Source organism: Plasmodium yoelii (assembly GCF_900002385.2).
Source record: "Plasmodium yoelii strain 17X genome assembly, chromosome: 9".
Lineage (NCBI taxonomy): Eukaryota > Apicomplexa > Aconoidasida > Haemosporida > Plasmodiidae > Plasmodium > Plasmodium yoelii.
The window spans coordinates 1,072,381-1,094,013 of record NC_036181.2 but is presented as its reverse complement, the minus strand read 5'-3'; the positions used below and the strand labels follow the sequence as shown (position 1 = coordinate 1,094,013).

The window sequence follows — 21,633 nt, the reverse complement described above, 5'->3', positions numbered from 1 at the left end:
TCCATAACAGCTATGGATAGTGAAACATACTACTCCATAATTATAGAAAAAATGTAGCTATAATACAGATAAAGCAAAAACTAATTGTGTACATCACATAATAATATTTTTTTAAATAAAAATATAAATTGTATAAATAAATATATTTATATGGAATAAGAAATATACTTATATTTTTGAAATGTGCATATTTGTACCGTGACATTTTAAAAATTTCGTTATTTTGTATGTAAACAAACCAATAAAAAAATAATATGATAAAATTTGAATATATTAAGATGCGCTTGAAAAGAAAAATATACATTTTATCATAAAAAAATGAAAGCGATATAGCATTAGTTACAATGATACAAATTTACAAAAATGATATTTTATACTCAAATGCATCCATATTTTCATTATTTAAAAGATATATTTTTGTAAGTAAATGGAACTTGGCTCCAAAAGTAAAGCATGGAAAAAAAGGGCAAGATAAAAAGGCTACTGGAACAGATTCGACTGAAAGCACAGAGAAAGTACATATTTTTAATATTTATAATACTGTTGATAAAGACCATGATATATTACCAGATCACGCATATCCCAAATGGTTATGGAGTCTTGAAAAACCATTGAAGAGTTATGGTGAACTCGCATTAATGTTTTTATACGGAAAGGTAATTATGAAATAATACAAAGTTATTAAAAAAAGAATATCAAAGTAAAAATGTTATATAATGACGTTATTATTGAATATGCTTATATGCTACATTCATTTCGGCTATCACATTTATATATGCATAATACGGGAAATATATAATGTAGTATACCAAAATATCGTATTACATATGGATATAATTCACATATTTTTATATACATTTTATTTTTTTTTCAATTTTTAGAATGTCGAAAACGCTACGGCACAAGACTACCACCGATTTCGTAGATTACATAACAAAAACATAATTAAATTGAATAACATGAGATTGAAAAAATCCAAAAGATCAACTGTTAAACCAATTTTTTGGGATCTTTGAATTTGAGAAGCATACAAGAAAGGATATATACTTATATATTCACATATATGATTGTACAATTTCTTAGTGTAAAAATTAAGAAATGGTATTGATTATACACAGAAAAAGTTTAAAAGCTTTTTTTTTATCCAAATGATTATAAAATAATTTTTTCAAGTTTTTCAATCCATGTATTCTTTTTAATTTGTACATATTTGTGTTCCCCCTTTATTCTGTATTTTTATATGTATTACAATTAAACAATGTATATATACACACACTTAATACGCACATTTTTATGTGTGTATTAGTTAAAATGACAGTTTCCTCCTTGCCGTTCATATTTTTTTTTATTATATAGCCAAAAATATATTATATTTTGGCTGTTTTTCACATTTATAAGCGTTTCAAATTAACAATTAATTCAATGGATAATATATATTTGTATTTTTTTTTTTTTCATTATTATAAATATGGTAAACAAATTTTATATTTTCATATTAGTGTATGAAAATTAAAAGTTTATGACAACTTAGGCAGTAGTGTATATTATCCCCACTTAAAATTTAACAAAAAAATTTTTGTTTATATTTTTTAATACAATTTATAACGAATTATTGTTATTAAAAAAAGAAAAAAAAACATATAAATTTAAATGAAATAAGAAAAATAACATAAATTTATTTAGTAATGCGATAGGAAAATATGCATAAGTATATATAGTTTTGGGGGGAATAATTAAAAATTTAATTTGATAACTGTGCCTTTTTGCCAAATTAATAGGAATAATCAGGGAACTCGAGGCATATGTATATACTAATGGCATAACGAAATGTTTAAAGTAAAAACTAAAAAAAGGAAGGCATTTCATCCACACATATATACGTAATGATAATATATGTGCATACCAATAAGCATACGATTTTCAAGGTTCCCCCTAAAATTGCACAAGTGGGAAAAGTACAACAATTTTTGATCATTTTCTTTTTAAAAGTTGTTACAAAAAATAACAGGTAGGAAATGAAAATACCTAATAAAAGAAAAACAAATAAACCAGAAAATAAACCATATACCAAGAAAAATAAGATAATTGAACAAAATAAAGATGTTTCAAATGATAATTGTGAAAGTAGTGACTCGATAGAAGAATTTTCTATAGCACAAAATAACAAAAATGAAAAACCAAAAGTAAGTGCAACTGGAAAAATAAAGTTGGACAAAGAAAATGAGAACCATTACAATGGTAAGATAGGGGCGAATAAATATGAAACAAACAAAAGGACAAAAGAATGTAACAATAATGTTAACACAACCAATAATATTAAAAGTAAGCAAAATAGGATAACATCAACTAGTTCGCAATCAAAAAATGAAGATATTGCAAAAGAAAATAATGAGCGTTTGAAAAGACTCAAAAAAGGTGCAATAATTGAAATAACATTATTTAATTGGATGGTTTTTAGTGGCCCTATAAAATTAAAAGCTAATGAAGGAATTAATTTAATTGCTGCAGCAAATGCGAGTGGTAAATCTTCTATTGTTTGTGCATTAGTTTTCGGGTTAGGATATAATTCAAACATTTTATCTAGAAATAAAGATTTGATAAATTTTATAAAAAAAGGCGAGAAAAAAAGTTATATAGAAATCATTTTAAAATATGATGATACAAAAAATGTGTGTGTAAAAAGAATCATGAGTATAAATGATAATAAAGTAGAATCTATTTGGCTAATAAATAATAAAAAAACAAATTTCACAAATATTTTAGATATCCAAAAAAATTATAATTTAAATTTGGATAATTTGATCACATTTATGCCTCAAGAAAATGTTAGTAAATTTTCAAGATTAAATCCTGAAGAGCTATTTGAATATACACTTTTAGCAATTGATAGTAAGCTCTTAAAAATTTATAAAAGTTTAAATGACATTATAAATTCTAAACAAGTTGGAGAAAAGAAGTTGGTTATATATGAACATGAAATTGTTGAAGAAGAAAAATTAATGAATAACTTAGAAGAAAAAAAAAACAAATTTGAAGATTTAAGAAAGCTTATTTCTATTGTCAAGTTATATAAAATTAAAAAAAAAATGTTAATTTTACAAAAAAAAAGAAATAGCTTAAAGCATTATAAAATAACAATAGACCAATTAGTTAAAGATAAGGATAAACAGTTTAAAGTGTTAAAAGAATATTTAAAGGAATTAGAAAAATGCCATAAAATTTTAAACAAATTATCACTGAAAATTGGACAAAAAAAAAATGAAATAAAAGAATCAGTTTCTAAATATGTTTTATGGAATGTGAAATTAGAAGAAATCGAAAAAGACATCTTAAGCGAAGAAAAAATCATGGAAGATACAGTTCAAAATGTGTGTGAGAATGCAGATTATATTAAAGATATAGATAAACAGATTAAAAAAACAAATGAAGAAATAAAAGAAATCGAATCATTTTTTAGTGAAAAAGAAAAAAATAGCAAACAAAATGATATACGAGAAAAGGAATTACAAAATGAATTAAAAGAATTGTTAAATGAAAATAAAAAAAATATAATGAAAAAATATAATTTACAATCAGAGATAAATTTAATTACAGAAAAAATTAAAAGAGCACGAAATTATGAAAATATTCAAGAAGAAAAAATGTTAAATAACATCGATTTTACTTTCAGAGAAAGAATAATTAATTATAAGAGAAACATTAAAAATATTGTACGAACACACAACTTAATAAGTGATAATTTTATAGACAATTTAACAACGAAATATGATGAAACAAAAATAACAAATCAAAATGAACTTAATGATGCTATTATCGATGAATTATCTAAAAGGAATATTCTATATGGACCTATTTGTAAATATATTAAATGCACAAATCCTGAATTTGATTATATATTAGAATTTTTTTTAAAAAAATATTTTAACAGTTTTTTATTAATTAAAAAAGGAAATCAAGAACTACTCGAATCATTATATAAAAATTACAAGCTTTCAGTTATCACTATGACAAAAGAAACTCATGAATTTTGTTATGTAACTAATGAAATGAAACAAAGAGGAGTAAAATGTTTCATATATGAATTATTTGATAGCCCCGAAGTAATAAAGCATGGGTTATCAAATTTTCTACCATTAAATATAGCCTTTGTAATAAAAGAGGATGCATTAAAAAATAAAAGTACAGATGAAATAAACGAGTTTAACAATTTTATGATAAAAGAATTATCAAAACAATTGAATGAAGAAATTAGTAGTTTATTCTATTTTTGTAGCAATAATGTACATAAATATAAAATAAGTTCATATGATAAAAAAATATATGTGCATACTTTTTCGTACATAAAAAAAAAGTGTAATATACTATACAGTATAACAAGTGATGTAGAACGTGATTTAGACAATCTATTTGAAAAAAAAAAAATATATAATGAAGAATTAACAGTGATAGAACAGAATATACAAGAGTCTGATAGACTAAAAAAAATGAAAAATGATGAATATAATAAAATAATTTTAGAAAAAAGTGAAATAAATATAAAAAAGAAAAAGCTAGTTTTACTAAATAATGAATTAAAAAATTTACAAAACAATTTAAGCCTTTATTTAAAAGGAGAACATATAATAGATCAAAAAAAAATAAGTATAACTAAAAATATAAATTTATTAAATGAGAAAAAAATAAAAATATGTGATGATTATTTTACACTTTTAAAAAAACATGTAAAATATGATGAAGATTTATTTTCACATTCTCGTTATTTTAATGAATGGAAAAGATACCTTTCTGTTATAAAAAATAAAAATGCAGATAACGAAGAAAAACTTGAAATGATTAAAAAAACGATTGATGCTGAAATGACTAACTATACAACATGTTTAAATGATATAAAGGAATTAGAAGATATTATAAAAGTTCAAAGAGGGGAATTAACAAATAACGAAATTAAATTTATAAATGAAATTAATATGTCTTTAGATGAAATTGAGAAAAAGCTACAAGAGTGTTTAATTCAACAAAAAATATACCCAGATGTTGAAAAAGATGAAGAAAAATATAATCTTATATCTATTCAAATACAAAAACACAAAGAAAATATAGAAAATAAAAAAAAAGAAATTGAAAATCTAAAAAGAGATTTACAAAATTATGATAAACAGATTGAATCGATATTACCTAATTGGTCAAATGAAATAAATGAATATATTATTTTTTTAAATCATAATTTCAAAAAATTTATGAATTTTATAAATCCAGATTATGATGGTAAAATTGAGTTAGTTAAAAAAAATGATATATATGAAAAATGTCAATTATTTGTAAAAGTTAAATTTAAACAAACCTCTCCATTTTTATCATTATCTGTATCTCATCAATCTGGAGGGGAAAGATCATTAAGTACTATGTTGTATATATTGTCAATTCAAAAATTAACAAAAAATGGATTTTATGTTCTTGATGAATTAAATCAAGGCTTAGATCAAATTAATGAAAAGAAAATTTTTGAATTACTTTCATGCTTATCTAATCCAGTATTATATGAACAACATTTTTTACACCAACATCATTATAAATATATAAATATTGACTATAAATCAAAACCACAATATTTTATATTAACACCACAAATTATTAGAAATATCCCATTCAAAGACATAACCGTTCATTATCTGTTCAATGGCTTTGGTGTGATTGAAAATCAATTTGATAATTTATATTATTAAATAAAGAAAGTAAAGAATTGGAAATTAAGAAACATTATGTTACTATATGCCAATTTGATGGCTTTCCGTCGTACCTTTCGCCATTTAAATTTTTTTTCTAATCTTTTGCCATTTCGGCTCCTTTGTTGCGCCTTTGTTGCTATTTTTTAATTTTTTTATATTTTTTTATATTTTTTTTTATTTTTTTTCATTTTTTTTTATTTTTTTTCATTTTTTTTCATTTTTTCGTTCCTCCACTATTATTATCATTCGTGCTTGGCAAAATTTTAAAAACGCAACAAATTTAACATCATTCGCATTTAAGTATGAAATAAAAAAACGTACCATGTTTCGAATGAAATATACTGGTAAAGGATATATATATAAAAACACAATATCAACGAGTTATTTCAAGCGTCAAATATATTCCCCTATATATTTATACATTCGTGTATATAAATTTGTATAAGCAATTTTGTAAGCAATTTTGTAAATTTTTTTAAACAATTTTTGTAACGTTTTTTTTCTCTATAAACACTTTACATAGAAGTATATTACGCGTATTCGTATTCATGAGAAATACGACTTATTTTTTTTTATAATTTAAATAAAAAAATTAAATAAATAAATATATGTTTTAAAATAATTCAAGTTTCAAACAAATTAATGAAAAATAAAAAAAATTTCTTTTTTTTTTTTAAATTGCTATTCAAGAATAAATACAAATATGTATAGATAATTAACAAAGTTGTTGAGGATGCATATACAGATAATTATAAATCCAAGAGTTTGAAAATTCCAAAAAAAAAAATTATAAAAATTATGATCAATATTCATATGCCCGTACAAATTGTATGAGAGAAAAATATTTATAAATTTTATCTCAATGAGTACATAAATAAAAATATTCAAATAATAATATTTTCAATAAAATCAAGATTTAACTTTTTTTTTATAATTTGGAGAGTATACATAAATATTACCTTTACTTCGTTTTAATTTAATTTAATTATTTTTTATGTATTATAAAAACAGTGTTATATTTATTTTTAACACCCAATAAAGATATTAGAATAATCTTACTGTCTATATATTTATTTAGAAAAAATATATCATGGATTCAAACGAAGTTGTAAATAACACTGATGCCCAGGAAAATTCAGAAGAAGTTAATTCAAAAATATTTCCATTAGCATCTCCAGAATTAACTAATCAAATCTTAGACGTCATACAAAGGGCAACTGTATACAGACAACTTAGAAGAGGCGCAAATGAAGGTAAGAAAAAAAAAAAAAAAAAAAAAAAAAAAACGAAATATAGTAAAATATTAACATATGCATTAAAACAATACTATGTTTCTCCAAAAATACAGTAAACATTCAATTATGCAATATTATCACAATCCCCATATATGTGTATGTATATTTTTTTTTTTTTAGCTGTCAAAAGTTTGCACAAGGGAATATCAGAATTAGTAGTTTTAGCAGCAGATGCCAAGCCATTGGAAATTATTTCCCACATCCCTTTAGTTTGTGAAGATAAGGTATTACAATTTGAAAAATAAAAAAATAAAATAAAAAATAAAATAAAAATATACGCATAGATACTATATTATTGGTCTTATTACCCATTTTCGATTATCTTTACTGTATCATACATATTATTTTATATATATTTTTTTTAGAACACTCCATATGTATATGTTAGAAGTAAAATGGCATTAGGCCGTGCTTGTGGAATATCAAGATCGGTGATAGCTACTTCAATAATTACAAAAGATGGGTCACCATTAGAAACTCAAATAACAGAATTAAAAGATTTAATAGAACAAATGTTAATATAATTTATATATTTTCAAAAATGTATATTTTAAGAGTTTTATTTTTTATCCAAACATATAATTTTTATTCGTTTTTATTTTCGTTGAATTTATTATAAAATATTTTTTTTTTTTTTTTTTTTTTTTTTTTCACTAATATGTTAGAGCCTATAATACATGTTCTTATTATTACATGCTTAAATGCATTTTATTTTAAACACACTAAATGTCCATATATACAAAAATTAATTTTAACAGATTTTTAATATACAATTTTTTTTTTTATTTCCTCTTTTTCTACTTTTACACGGATTATATGATACATAAATTTAACTGTATATGCTCACAATATTTAATTAATGAACTGTACATATTCAAGTATTATATAAATATGTGAAAAATGTGAAAAACAATAAAATATTAGACATATTTATATTAGCAAAAAAAAAAAAAAAAAAGCCAAATTTTTAACACATTAAAAAATCGGAAAATATAAGCAATGGATATATAATAATAAATAAAATTCTCTAATTAATATAAATTTATTAACAAAATTTAAACTAAAGTTACAAGCGATTATATAACATTCTATCATATTATGTTATGTTTGCCGCTTTATAGAGTTCTCAATATTATATATATAACATATATTAATTGGTATATTTTCGTAATTGGCATATTTTCTTAATTGGCATATTTTCTTAATTGGCATATTTTATTACGATTTTTTTTTTATTATGCGCTAAACTTAATACAAACTTATGAATGGAAATGATTATATTTGAGAATATATAAATAATTGTTAAATAAAAACATGTAATTAATTTATTGATAAAATATTTTGCTGCATATATGGGCTGCAAATTATCCTATTCTCTTTTTTTTCATGCAAAAATTTTTTTTTTTTTTTTTTTTAAAATAATAAAATGTTGGAAAAATAAACGAGTGGAAAAATTAACTAAAATCATAACAATGATAAAAAATTTAAAACATATTTATTATAATAGTAATAAAAATATATATTTACAATTAAAAGAATAAAAAGTGCTTAAATTATTTTTCCGTTTTACATTTTTTATTCGTTTATTTATTTATATTATGTTTTTGTATTTATTTTTGTATTTATTTTTGTATTTATTTTGTATATTATTCTGTTATCCTTTTTATCATAAAAATATACATTAACTATATATTATATATGGGCTTATCAGATTTATTGATTTTAAATATATATAAAATACCTACTATTTTATAATTATTTTTTTTATTAATTTTTAGTATTATCTTAATATTATTATATATTTATGCATATATGGGCATTTTAGCTGTATAAATAATTTTCCTTTCCCTTTTTTTTTTTGATAATAAACTTTGTTTGATCATTATATATATATATATATATATGTATGTGTGTATTATTTCACATATTTATATTTATATATTTTATTTGAATTTTTTTAAATCGCATATCAAATCTGATTTTTCTTTAATATATTTTTTTTTTTCCAAGTCTACAAAATGACATACTCCCCCTTAAAACTCTAAGACAATAATATCTTCCAAACGAAACTCACCAACCTCGCCTCATTCGCCGTTCGTTCGCAAATACATACATACATACATATGCATACATACATACATACATATGCATACATACATACATACATATGCATACATACATACATACATATGCATACATGTGTGTGCATAATTATAGAGCCCTAGTAAATAATATCAATTTTATGTAATTCAAATATATATCTTATTTTCCCTCGAATAAATCCAAGTTCTTTTATTTGCCTATAATAAAATAAAAACATTAATGTACCTTTATATATAAAAAAAAAAAAAAAAAAAAAAAAAAAGTGGAATGTATTTAGAAATGTAGGATAATAAATCATAAAAATAAAAAATACAATAAAAAAAAAGTTAATCCGGATATATCAAATATGAAGATTTATTTAATTTCATATATTTTTCCTACCCTTATATATTTATTATATATATTGCTGAAGAATCAAAAAAGTCTATCAAAATATAACAATTACATAAACTCCAAAATAAATGATGTATTATTATTTTTTAATATATATGAAATAAAATTTCCTAATAGTTATAATAATAATGAAAAAATATTAGGCTTACATATCCGAGATATTGAAGAAGATTCTCGTATAGCATATAAAATATTAAAGGAATTGACACAAAAAAATTATTTTAGAATTTTCAAAGTTAATTTACATGTTCCATGCAAACTCCAAAAAATTACTGAAAAATGTAATGAAAAAACAAAATGTAGTGTTTGTGAATGTACAGAAGATGAAATACCTTACAATTTTAGAACCAACGAAGTGGAAATAATACATGATAAATATGCTCAAGAAGATTTAAAAAAAACATTTATAGCTAGTAAATTATATAAAGACATATTAGGAACATATGATCCATCTGATGAAGGCTTTTTATCTTATGTTGATTTAATTTATAATTCTCCATCTTATACTGCATATGAGGGAAAAAGCATATGGTATATATTGTGCCCTGCTCACAATAATAAGCCATTTATGCATGCATACATGATTACATACATGATTACATACATGATTACGCCATACATTACACCGCTGTGTTTCCCTCCTTTGTAGGAATCGAATCTATCTAGAAAATTGCTTTCAAAATGGAGAAAATTCATGTAAAGAAATGAACAATTTTTATAAAATAATATCAGGAATGCAATCATGTATTGCAGCTTTATCTTCAGAATATTATTACTTAAAAAATGATTTTGTTTTTGGTGATATGTATACAGACAATACCATTAAAAATCATTATATTAAAAAAATAGATTATGATTATAATTTATCTTTTTTTAAAGAAAAAATTGCATTATATCCTGATAGAATTGAAAACTTATATTTTACATTTGCCATATTATTAAGAGCCTTATGCCGATTAAAACCTCTTTTTAGTCAATGCAAATGCAATTCAGGTAATCTCAAAAAAAAAAATAAAAAAAAATAAAAAAAAAAAAAAAAAAAAAAAAAAATACATATTTGAAAAGTGTAACCAATTTTATTATCTTTTCTAATCACCATTTTAGGAATTAAAGAAAATGATAAAGATGCATTTAAACTTTTAAATGAATTTCTTGGAAAAAAATATCACTCCTGTTCTTCAAAAGAATTTCTTGAGCCTATTTTTCCAACACATGGAAAAGAAATTTTATCAAAATTTATGAACATAACCAGTATATTAGATTGTGTTCCTTGTATTAAGTGCAAATTGCATGGAAAATTAAAAACAACAGCTTTACAAATAGCTTTAGTGGTATTGATATAAAAAAATATTATAAATTTATTTCCATTTTATAATTCCACTTTCTATATATATATATATTATAACTATAACAAATTTCAATATCTTTCAAAATCGTTACTTTTTTTTTTTTTTTTTTTTTTTTTTTTTTTCTACAATTATATAGGAAGGGGTAGGCCACGAACACATTGGCTCACTCGAAAGAAATGAAGCAACTGCTTTGATAAATGCAATTTATCATTTTGCCGATTCGATCTTAATTATTAAAAAGTAAGTCCTTATAGCGGAGATAAGCAAAGGGCCTGCACGCCCCGCTTTCCATTTCGACCTCATTATTTTGGTTGCCATTTTTACGTGCCATTTCTACCTCATTATTTTGCTTGCCATTTTTACGTGCCATTTCTACCTCATTATTTTGCTTTCCATTTTTACATCTTCGCTTGTGGCAGGTTTGAAGAGCGGCTGAAATTGAAGAAGACGTTGTTTATATTTTATTTAGTGTCCCTCATAATATTCATACTCTTGGTATTGCTCTCAATCATATTTATATACATGAGAAATCGCCGAAAAAAAAAAAAAAAAATGCAAACTGTAAAAAAAAATATGTAATCGCCATAAATTTCACTACGCGCCTGGAAGGCTAATCCGCATTGTCTAACATTTCAAATATTCCTATGTTATGGATTTTTATTATTTGATACTTCTTTGTTTTATTTCATAATATATATGTTACATGATTCGTTAAAAAAAAATAAAATTTTAAGAAATATAGATGGAACTGGACAGTTTGCTGTTTAGTTATTAATATATTTTTTTTTTTTTTTTTTTGAAATTTTTTCACAATTATATAATTTGCTATTCTTTCCACAATTATATAATTTGCTATTCTTTCCACAATTATATAATTTGCTATTTTTTCACAATTATATAATTTGCTATTTTTTTCACAATTATATAATTTGCCTATTTTTTCACATTTTGTATTTTTCAAACTAAAATAAAATTTTAAATCCATAAAAATGGTGTAATATAAATTGAAAAAATAAAAAAAAATAAAAAAAAAAAATAAAAAATAAAAAGAATACACGTGCAAGGATAAACTGTGCTACTAAATATGTATTCCCCATTTTTTAGGACTAACATTTTTTATGAATTTCAATGTCTCCTTTTAAATTGGTAAACATGATGTGACTACAAATAGATATGTCATCTAACATATTTGTATTTTCTAAATCCGGAAAAGAATTGAAACCAAGATTAAAAAAATTAATATAAGTTGGGTTCAAAATTGAACAAGTATTATTTAATTTAGATGTTACATCATTATCTAAAAAATTTATAGAAAATCGAATGGGTTCAAATAAAAATTTGCCCATAGAATCAACTGTACATAAATAATTTTTATATGATGATGCTGTAACTATTTTATCATTATAAATTTGTTTAGAATTATTATTTATTGTATTTGAAAATCTATTTATCCATTTCTCTGCTCTTATATCATAAAAATATAAACTTTTATTTTCATCAATAAATAAAATATTATTATCATTAATTAAAGAGGAATATACAATATTACATGGTCTATTTAAAAATATTGAATTTATATTTTTTTTTATTTTTTTTTCAAATAAATATTGAAAATGTGTATAAGTTCTATTTATGTTATCTACTTCATTTTTTTCATTAATATTACAATTATTAAAAATCAAATTCTTCATTTTTTTTTTTATATGAACATTATATTTTTGATTTTCTTTTTCAAATGTATTTATAGGGGGGGTAGCACAATTATTAGAAAATTGACTAAGATTAGAAAATTGACTAAGATTAGAAAATTGACTAAGATTAGAAAATTGACTAAGATTAGAAAATTGACTAAAATTAGAAAATTGACTAAAATTAGAAAATTGACTAGAATTAGAAAAATAATTTCCGATATTTATTTCATTTATTATATTATTTATATAATTTTGTCTACTAGTATTAATTGTGTTTGTAAAATGATTTAAAATTTGATTAGAATTATTAAGAACATTTTTAGGAGGCATTCTTATATCAAATAACTGTATTTTATCTGATCGTGTATATAATAATTTATTTTTTAATTCTATATCTTTTATTGAACTATTAAAATTATCATAAGTTTGTACGATTTCGAAATTAGTTTCGACATTTATTAATTGTATTGTTTCATCATTTGACCCTGTTGCCAAATAACTGTTATTATAACTCATGCATCTAATAGTGTCATTATGAATTTTTTTTTTAATTAATTTATTATAAAAATTTCCATTTTTTTCAATTTTTATAATATTTTTTTGATTATCTTCATCTGTATCTGTACAATATTTATAATCAAAAACAGAATCAAATGATGAGCAAATTGAATTTGTATCATAACTATCATATTCTTCATTTTTAGACAATTTTTTTAAATCACAATTTTTGCTTTTATTCAAAACTCTAGCTTTATTTTGCATAGCACCATATCTATTATTATTATTATTCACCCTTTTTACAACATTTTGAGTATCTACAAAAATTATATTTCCATTAATTGTTCCCAAAATAAAATTTGAATTTATGTTGGTTAAGGAAGAAAAGTTTTCATCACATAATTTTAAAGAAATAAAATTTTTATTATTTTTATTTTTAAAATTTAATAAATCATAACAATCAATAATTTTGACAAACCCATTATCACATATAAAACAAATATTATTATTGTTATTAGAACATACACCTTTTATATCACATGGAATATGATCTACCTTTTCTAACTTCCACATATGTGTTTTAAAATGGTAATTATTTTTTTCGCAATGTTCATCGTTTTCATCATTTTCATCGTTTTCATCGTTTTCATCGTTTTCATCATTTTCATCGTTTTCATCATTTTCGCAACTTTCGCAACTTTCCCTGTTAGAGTTATAAATCTCGGTGCACTTTCGTCTCGACCTATTTACGCTACCCAACTTTGATATATTTTTACTCTTTTGATAATAAGCATCCTCTAAAAGTTCTATGATAACTGGTGAATAATACCATGGGAAATTATTTATATTTTTATTTAACTCAAATGAAATATTTGACTTTTTTTGTACATGATTCTCTTTAAATAATTGATAAGGGCATTGACCAAATTCATGCAATTGTGTTCTTAATGCTTTAGATGACATTGAAATGATTAGAGATTTTATTTTGTCTTTAAAATTTTTTTCAACATTATTATATGATTCTGTTTGAGATTGTGATGTTAGTAATTGTTTTGGTAAAGCAGCTATATTATATTTGAATTTTTCATACCCACTTGGGGTTTTATGACTTCCATTTTGATAGCGCATATCTCTATCTATAGACAACTTTTCATATAAAATTGTGTGCATATATGTTAAGGGATGAAATAAATTTATATTATCTTTAGCAACTTGGCCTTTTTGTTTATATCCAAATATTAAATTAATCCATTCATGAATATTTTGATTAACATAATTACTTTCCATTGCATTTTTCATAATAATTAAAAATTCATTTGCATTTTTACACCAATTAGGTAATATAACATCTTCTAAAATAGTTTCATTTGCTTGTATATTTAAATTATTTTTTAAAAAATTATCATTATTTTCATAGAATTCTGGTATTAGCTCAATAAAAGATGAATTAGCATGTAGTGCTGTATTGAATGTAGTTTCTATAGATACAAACATTCTTGATATTGTATCAAATTTTCCACTCTGTAATTTTAATTGGCATTCTGGATATATTCTTATTAAAAAATATACAACATACGCTAAAGTAGAATAATGAGATCCAAAAAAATATTCATGATCATGCATTTTATCAATTAATGAATCTAATCTATTTTGATTTAAACATCCAACTGGTTTTGATAAATTTCTATAAATTTTTTCATTATTTAAATTTATTTCTTTACTATAATAATCTGATATAATCCATGGAAAAACAGGATATTGAGAAAAATCTTTTCTACTTCTACCAGATAAACAATTTAAAAAATCAATATATTCATAATTTGTAATTAACCCATTAGACCATTTATTCATAACAAGATTTAAAAATTCAGGGTTATCATTAATAAATAAAGATTCTGGTTTTATTTTTTTTAACACATTTAACATTATTTCTCTTTCATTATAATCTACAAATTCAATATATAAAGATTTATATTTTTTATTAGGATGATTAAATATAATTTCTAAAGAATTTGGTTTCATTGTTATAATTCTTTTAAATACATGTACAATTTTTTCAATTTCCCATTTTTTTTCTTTTTTATTTGTAAAATTAGGATGTGCTTGGAAATATATATATTTATTTGTTATATTTAATAAACCTTTCATTTTAACAAGAGGTGAAATTTTAAAAACCCAAAACCCTTCAATTTTATTTGAAATTATATTTTCATGTATATTTATACTACTAATATCAAATTTGGTGTTCTCAAATAATTTATCTATTATATTTTGTATATATAATTCTAAATTTATTTCTTTTCTTTTAACTTCTTCATTACCATTTAAACCATCAAAAAATTCTGAATTATTTACATCATTTTCATTTCCTGTCTCATTTAAATATTTATGACGATTTTTTTTTTCACTAACTAATATCTCCATTTGTTTTTCATGTATAATAATTCCAATTTTTATTTTTACGGCAATGCTATATATCAATTTTATTTTTTTATTCATCAAGTTTGTTCCATCACACCTGAATGAGCATACAAAAGCGTTCGCTAAATTGTTATCGTCATTATGGCCCACCTTATTATCGTCATTATGGCCCACCTTATTATCTTCATTTTTTTCATTATTATTTATGCCCGCTTTTCCTGTTACACCTTTTGCATCTTGGCTATTTGGCAAAGCCGTAACTGAATTATTTTCAGCTTGGTCAAAATTATTTAAAATTTTTTCAAATATACTTATATATTCATCTATATTATAATTATCAATATTCTTTATTTCATTAGTATAATCGTTATAGTAGTTATTTATAATACCAATTGGTTTCCTGTTTTTTCTATCATAAATAAATTGAGATGTACATCTAGTTTTTTTTCCATGTATAGTTGTTTTTATTTTCACAATCTCTGATGCTCTTATTATTATCTCATTCTGTATTTCATATAATTTTATATTTTCTAATTTTTTAAATGGAAATTTTAACACATCTTCATTATTATTATATGGCTCAAAAATTAATGATTTTGAACATAATCTTAATCTACCTTTATTTTCAATTGTATTATTTCCTTCGATTTTTTTCATAATTATTAACATGTCATCAATATATTCTTCGTCTTCTTCCAAAAAAAGTAAATTAAAACACCTACTTTTATTCTTCTCCATTTTATCTATATATCACTCTTAAACTCTTTCTTTTTCTTTTTTTTTTCTTCTTTTTTTCTTCTTTTTTTCTTCTTTTTTTTCCTCTTTTTTTTCCTCTTCTTTTTTCCTCTTCTTTTTTATTATCTCTATAAAATGACATACCTAATTATACTTTGCTACTAGTTTGTTGCTACTTTTCTTTTTGTAGGGATCCCCCATATTTCGCTTGCATTTCCATTCACCCAAAAAATAATAAAAATAAAGAAAAATATAGAAAAAAAAAAAAAATAAAAAAAGATAAAAAAAAAAAAAATATATATAAAAATATAAAAAATAATTTAAAAAAAAATAATAAAATATTAACTTCCCTATATACATACGCACGCATTTGTTATTTCCTCTTATAGAGAGCACAAACCTATTGAAAATAATCAAGCCTGTTTTTTTTTTTTTTTTTTTTTTTTTTCAAATCATATTTATTTATCGGTAAAAGTTATATGTTTTAAAAATATATAAAAATAAAGATTCCCCCATTTTAATGGATAAACCTTTACTCGAATGTCATGCATATATTTTTGTGATGAAAATGTTAACTCGGATAAAAAAGTATACAAAAAAAAAAATATATATGTGTATGTATATATATATATATATATGTATGCAGATATCTATAGCATACATTGTATAGCATGCATTTGCAACGGGGGCTGGGGATGACTATTTTCTTTGAGCTCGTTGCATCCTAAATTTGTGCAATTCTAATAGTTCATTATTTATTGTGCCATATTCTTTTAATTGATCAGTCATATCTATTTTAACATTGTCTGTATTTTTTTGTGAATTATTTGGCTGAGAATTTACACAATTAGTAACATCTTTTTCATTTGTATAAGCTTTATTTATGTTATTTGAAAGATAATGATTAACTTGCTCATAATCTGTTTTAACCAACTCATTTTTTAATTCTACATTTTTATTATTAACATTTATAGTACTATAATTATTATTAGGTTTTATTTCAACTGTTTCAATTAATTCATATAATTGAGATTGAGCACATATAGGATCGTTAAATGTTTTTGTGTTCCATACTTTTAATTTTCTTCCAGTTCGTTTGCATAAAACACATATACATGGAAGGCTTGTTATCTATGTTTATAAAAAAAAAAAAAAAAAAAAAAAAAATTACATCATAAATAAGTACATAACTTTATATATTAGTGTCTATATATACATTCTAAAATTAGTAATATTTTGTAAAATTTGGTATTTTTTTTTTCATCTTGTTTACCTTGTATGTGTTCATAAATATTATCGCATCTTGATCATGTTCATCTCTTTGCCAAAAAATAAATGAATCTTTTATTATTTCTTGAATTGTTTCATTATTCCATATATCTCTATTTAATTTTAACGACTCAAATTCTGAATTTTGTATATTTACTATAATATATTTATTTTCAATTTTTGATCTTTTTCTTACATCTTCTAATGATAAAGGGCAAATTAAAAATTCAGGTAAAGAAAAAAGTTTTCCAATTGTATCCCCTAATTCTATTTTTGTTTTTTTTATATTTTTATTTTTATCATTAAAATGTACAAAATTTAAATTATCCATATCATTAATTAAAGCTTGACTAAAATGTTTATCTGGTTCTCTAACATATTCTATATCATTAGAATCATCATTATTTGATTTTTTTATTTTTTCTTTTTCTTTGGATTCATTTCTTATTACATCATCTAATGTCTCTTCAATAGTTGTTTGGTTTTCATAATTTATTTCATTTATTATTTGGTTATTTTCATTTCGCAAAGATCTGTCGCCATTTATTTCACAATATAATTTTACTGCGCTATCACTATCTCCATTACACATCTAATAAGAAAAATCAAAACGTATAGAATATGCGTGAGCATATAAAATATACATGGAAATAAAAATCAAATTTAATTTGTGCAAAAATATGGGTATGTATATTTCTGTGTAAAGTTATAAAATAACAAAAATTGAAAAATAGTTAAATAGGCATAAACCAGAAATGTCTTACATTTAATATCTATCCACTATATATATATATATTTTTTTTTATTTTTTTTTATTTTTTTTTAACAATATGTACCTCTAAATAATACAAAGCCGTTTCTTCTGTTCCATCTTCTGCTCTGATCATAAAAATGAAAACCATTTAATCATATTTTCATTTAACTACACAAAAATATGTACACACAAATGTGCATATATATATTTTACCAATAGTTAACAAGAATTTATCAATTTCACTTTTAGAAATCATTTTGCATTTATATCAAAAAAAAGGTAATCCTATGAGGTACCTCTTAAGGTTAATATAAATTGAGTGACAAATAACCACAGTTTATTATTTCCGTACTTTTTTCTATTTTTTTCTATATTTTCTATTTTTTTCTATATTTTCTATTTTTTCCTTTTTTTTTCTATTTTTTCCTTTTTTTTTCTATTTTTTCCTTTCCTTAATAGGTATTGCAAATGCTACTAACCCATGAATGTGCTAAGCGCATATTGTTCATTTAAATTTTATACAGTGTAAATTATTTTATTAACACAAATTAGACACAAATAATATGACAATGCAGTTAAGGTTAAAATATAATTCTTATAAATAAATACGTTATTCATATTTTTCTTCGAATCAAAATCTGCTCATTTATTATATACATAATATATATTCATAGATAGGCGGACGCTTTTAGGAAATAAACATGGATACTGTATTATAATTGCACATGTAAAAATGTGCTACACAAAATAGTGTGAAAATAGTGTGAAAATAACGTAAAAATAATGTAAAAACAATGTAAAAACAATGTAAAAATAGTGTAAATATATGTAAAAATAATGTAAAAATAATGTAAAAATAGTGTAAAAATAATAATGGTCAGTTTTTAAAAGAAAACATAAATAACATAATTGAAAAAATTAAAACGATTTATTTTTGTTTTTTTTAGTAATATAAAAGTATCTTATCTTTTTTATTTCACTTTTACACACTTAGTATTTTAAAATTTATGTGCACACTAAAAAATAAGGAAAAAACATATACTGTTTCAGGGTTTAAAATATAAACTTATTTTAGCAAACTAAATATTATCTTATTATGTATGGCGTATTTATATTCATTGTTTTTCCCATTTTTATTATTTTATTTTTTTTTTTTTTTATATTTTTTTTTTTTTTTTTTTTTTTTCGCTATTAAATTTAGCTAGTTGTGTAACGTAGGACTTATGATAGCCAATACTTTTAACATAGTTTTGTAAAATTAAAGAATTATATTTTGAGAATGTTTGAAAAAATGGAAGATATTTGAATAGTTATATGCTTATAGTTAATAAGCATATTTAATGTAGTATGTATGTATATATTTATTTATCATATAATTTTATAACCATACTTTATATATTTTAACTAATATTAACTTGCCTTTTTTGTATGAACTTATTGTTATATAAAAAGCACATGTATATATCAATTTTTTTGTGTTTTTGGTATACAATATTGAATAAATATAAAGAGAAAGCATGCTATTTTTTTAAAGGACATATTATACAAAATATATGTACCACATGATCTATATTTATATGTATATATATAATATATAATTGGTGTTCCGCAAAAAAATCCATAAAAAAATATGAATAATAAATGGAAGAATTATAACGCTGTGTGACAGTATAGAAACTTGTCCTCCTTTTTTACGCTATTTTTTACGCTATTTTTTATGTTATTTTTTACGCTATTTTTTATGCTATTTTTTACGCTATTTTTTACGCTATTTTTTATGTTACTTTTTATGTATTGTTCATGTATTTTTCATGTATTGTTCATGTATTGTTCATGTATTGTTCATGTATTGTTCATGTATTTTTATACATATTAAATAGCTCGAAAAATATCACAAACTTATCACTTAACAAAGCAAAGCATTTATAACACATACCATTATATATAATCTCATCAACATTTGTATAAGCTCATAAATTGAAATATCATTTATTTTTATATAGTAACATTTAGTCTACTTTGCCAAAGTATTGTAAAATTAATAAATACCGGTTTTATGTTATACTTATTTGGATTTTATTTTAAAAAAAAAATTTCTTAAAATTGGAAATTATTTATTAACAATAAATAAAAGAATGATATTAAAATTTTAGTTATATAAAAATTTGTATACAACCATAATATTTTTAATATTGAAAAGGTATATAAAAATATAGCAAATGTAATTAATGCTATAAATATATATATATATATATATATATATATATAATATATATATGCTTGTAAATTAATTTTAAAATTAATATTAATTAAGCGTATATATTAATATATTTTTTTTTTTTTTTTGATAAGCTTTTATAATTTTATTTACTAAAATTAATAAATAACATTTATTTGTATTCCTATCAATTTTTAGCATATATTTAATATAAAATTATGTAATTAATAATTTTTTTAATAATCTCGCTTTTTCGTGCTGGCTTTTTCTTTTTTAGCAGTTGATTCTAAAATTAAAAATATTTGGTTTTGCCAATTAACGATAAAATAATATATCACCTTTATATGTATGCAATATTTTATAAATTAAAAATATTTTGTTTTTCTATATTTTTCACTGTAATGAAATGCAAGCATGTAGAAGAATAATATTTTTTTTTTTCAGAAATTAAAATATATATTCCATAAATATAATTAATATAGAACACTAAAAGTGAAAATATTTTTGAAAAATTAAAACAGTATATTATATATATATATATATATTTTTTTTTTTTTTTATTAAGAAGAAATATATCAAAAAAATAAAATAAAACGAGAAACGTCGTTTTTTATAAAATCAAGTCGTCAAAATAATAATAAAAAAATATAGAAAAAAATTAATTTATATTAATTTATAACACATTATAAAGAAATAATTAATCAAAATTTGAACATCCCCCCAACAGAGTATATATTTTTTAAATACTAATCATATATGGAATAAATTTTTGGCTTAAATTTTTAACTTGGATTTTATATAATAGACACATAAAAATTGAGAGCTACCAATGCTACTTTAAAAAAATATATAAAATGAGCCTTATAGATATGATATATATACAAACATTATATATAAAATATATTGTTAAAAATTAACAACTTTCTTTTATTTCAGTGTTAATATGAAATAATACATTTTTATAATAATATTGTGGTTATGGGCAATGACAGCAAAAAAATGTAACAAATGGGAATATGAATAAAATTCAAAAAAAATAAAATAAAATAAATATGTTATAAAAAAATAAACAAACAAATGAAGAATCAATTTTGTAATCTCAAATTTATTATTATTGTTTTTGTTCTATCTTACCTATACTTATATTGATTTTTTTTTTTTATCCATATTGTATAGATTAT

The 21,633-nt window shown here is 21.5% G+C and overlaps 6 protein-coding genes across 6 annotated transcripts; 4 read left to right on the top strand and 2 right to left on the bottom strand.

Moving 5' to 3' along the window:
* Positions 1-344: 344 nt before the first annotated feature.
* Positions 345-1,016, top strand: PY17X_0926600 (mitochondrial ribosomal protein L37, putative; the record flags this gene model as incomplete). Its single annotated transcript, XM_022956014.1, has 2 exons — positions 345-656; positions 882-1,016. The coding sequence occupies 2 exons, from the start codon at positions 345-347 to the stop codon at positions 1,014-1,016; spliced, it is 447 nt and encodes a 148-aa protein (XP_022812211.1).
* A 999-nt stretch (positions 1,017-2,015) lies between these two features.
* PY17X_0926500 (structural maintenance of chromosomes protein 5, putative) lies at positions 2,016-5,723 on the top strand (the record flags this gene model as incomplete). Its single annotated transcript, XM_022956013.1, has 1 exon — positions 2,016-5,723. One exon carries the CDS (start codon positions 2,016-2,018, stop codon positions 5,721-5,723), a length of 3,708 nt encoding a protein of 1,235 aa, XP_022812210.1.
* A 1,093-nt stretch (positions 5,724-6,816) lies between these two features.
* PY17X_0926400 (13 kDa ribonucleoprotein-associated protein, putative) lies at positions 6,817-7,545 on the top strand (the record flags this gene model as incomplete). Its single annotated transcript, XM_022956012.1, has 3 exons — positions 6,817-6,979; positions 7,142-7,245; positions 7,387-7,545. The coding sequence occupies 3 exons, from the start codon at positions 6,817-6,819 to the stop codon at positions 7,543-7,545; spliced, it is 426 nt and encodes a 141-aa protein (XP_022812209.1).
* A 1,925-nt stretch (positions 7,546-9,470) lies between these two features.
* Positions 9,471-11,445, top strand: PY17X_0926300 (endoplasmic reticulum oxidoreductin, putative; the record flags this gene model as incomplete). Its single annotated transcript, XM_022956011.1, has 5 exons — positions 9,471-10,048; positions 10,167-10,510; positions 10,622-10,848; positions 11,003-11,106; positions 11,286-11,445. The coding sequence occupies 5 exons, from the start codon at positions 9,471-9,473 to the stop codon at positions 11,443-11,445; spliced, it is 1,413 nt and encodes a 470-aa protein (XP_022812208.1).
* Positions 11,446-11,972: 527 nt separating this feature from the next.
* Positions 11,973-16,214, bottom strand: PY17X_0926200 (neutral-sphingomyelinase activation factor protein; the record flags this gene model as incomplete). The annotated part of the gene is made up of 1 exon (XM_723789.2): positions 11,973-16,214. One exon carries the CDS (start codon positions 16,212-16,214, stop codon positions 11,973-11,975), a length of 4,242 nt encoding a protein of 1,413 aa, XP_728882.2.
* A 696-nt stretch (positions 16,215-16,910) lies between these two features.
* On the bottom strand, positions 16,911-18,490 carry PY17X_0926100 (thioredoxin-like protein, putative; the record flags this gene model as incomplete). The annotated part of the gene is made up of 4 exons (XM_022956010.1): positions 16,911-17,342; positions 17,485-18,072; positions 18,317-18,354; positions 18,448-18,490. 4 exons carry the CDS (start codon positions 18,488-18,490, stop codon positions 16,911-16,913), a joined length of 1,101 nt encoding a protein of 366 aa, XP_022812207.1.
* Between the last annotated feature and the right edge of the window lie 3,143 nt (positions 18,491-21,633).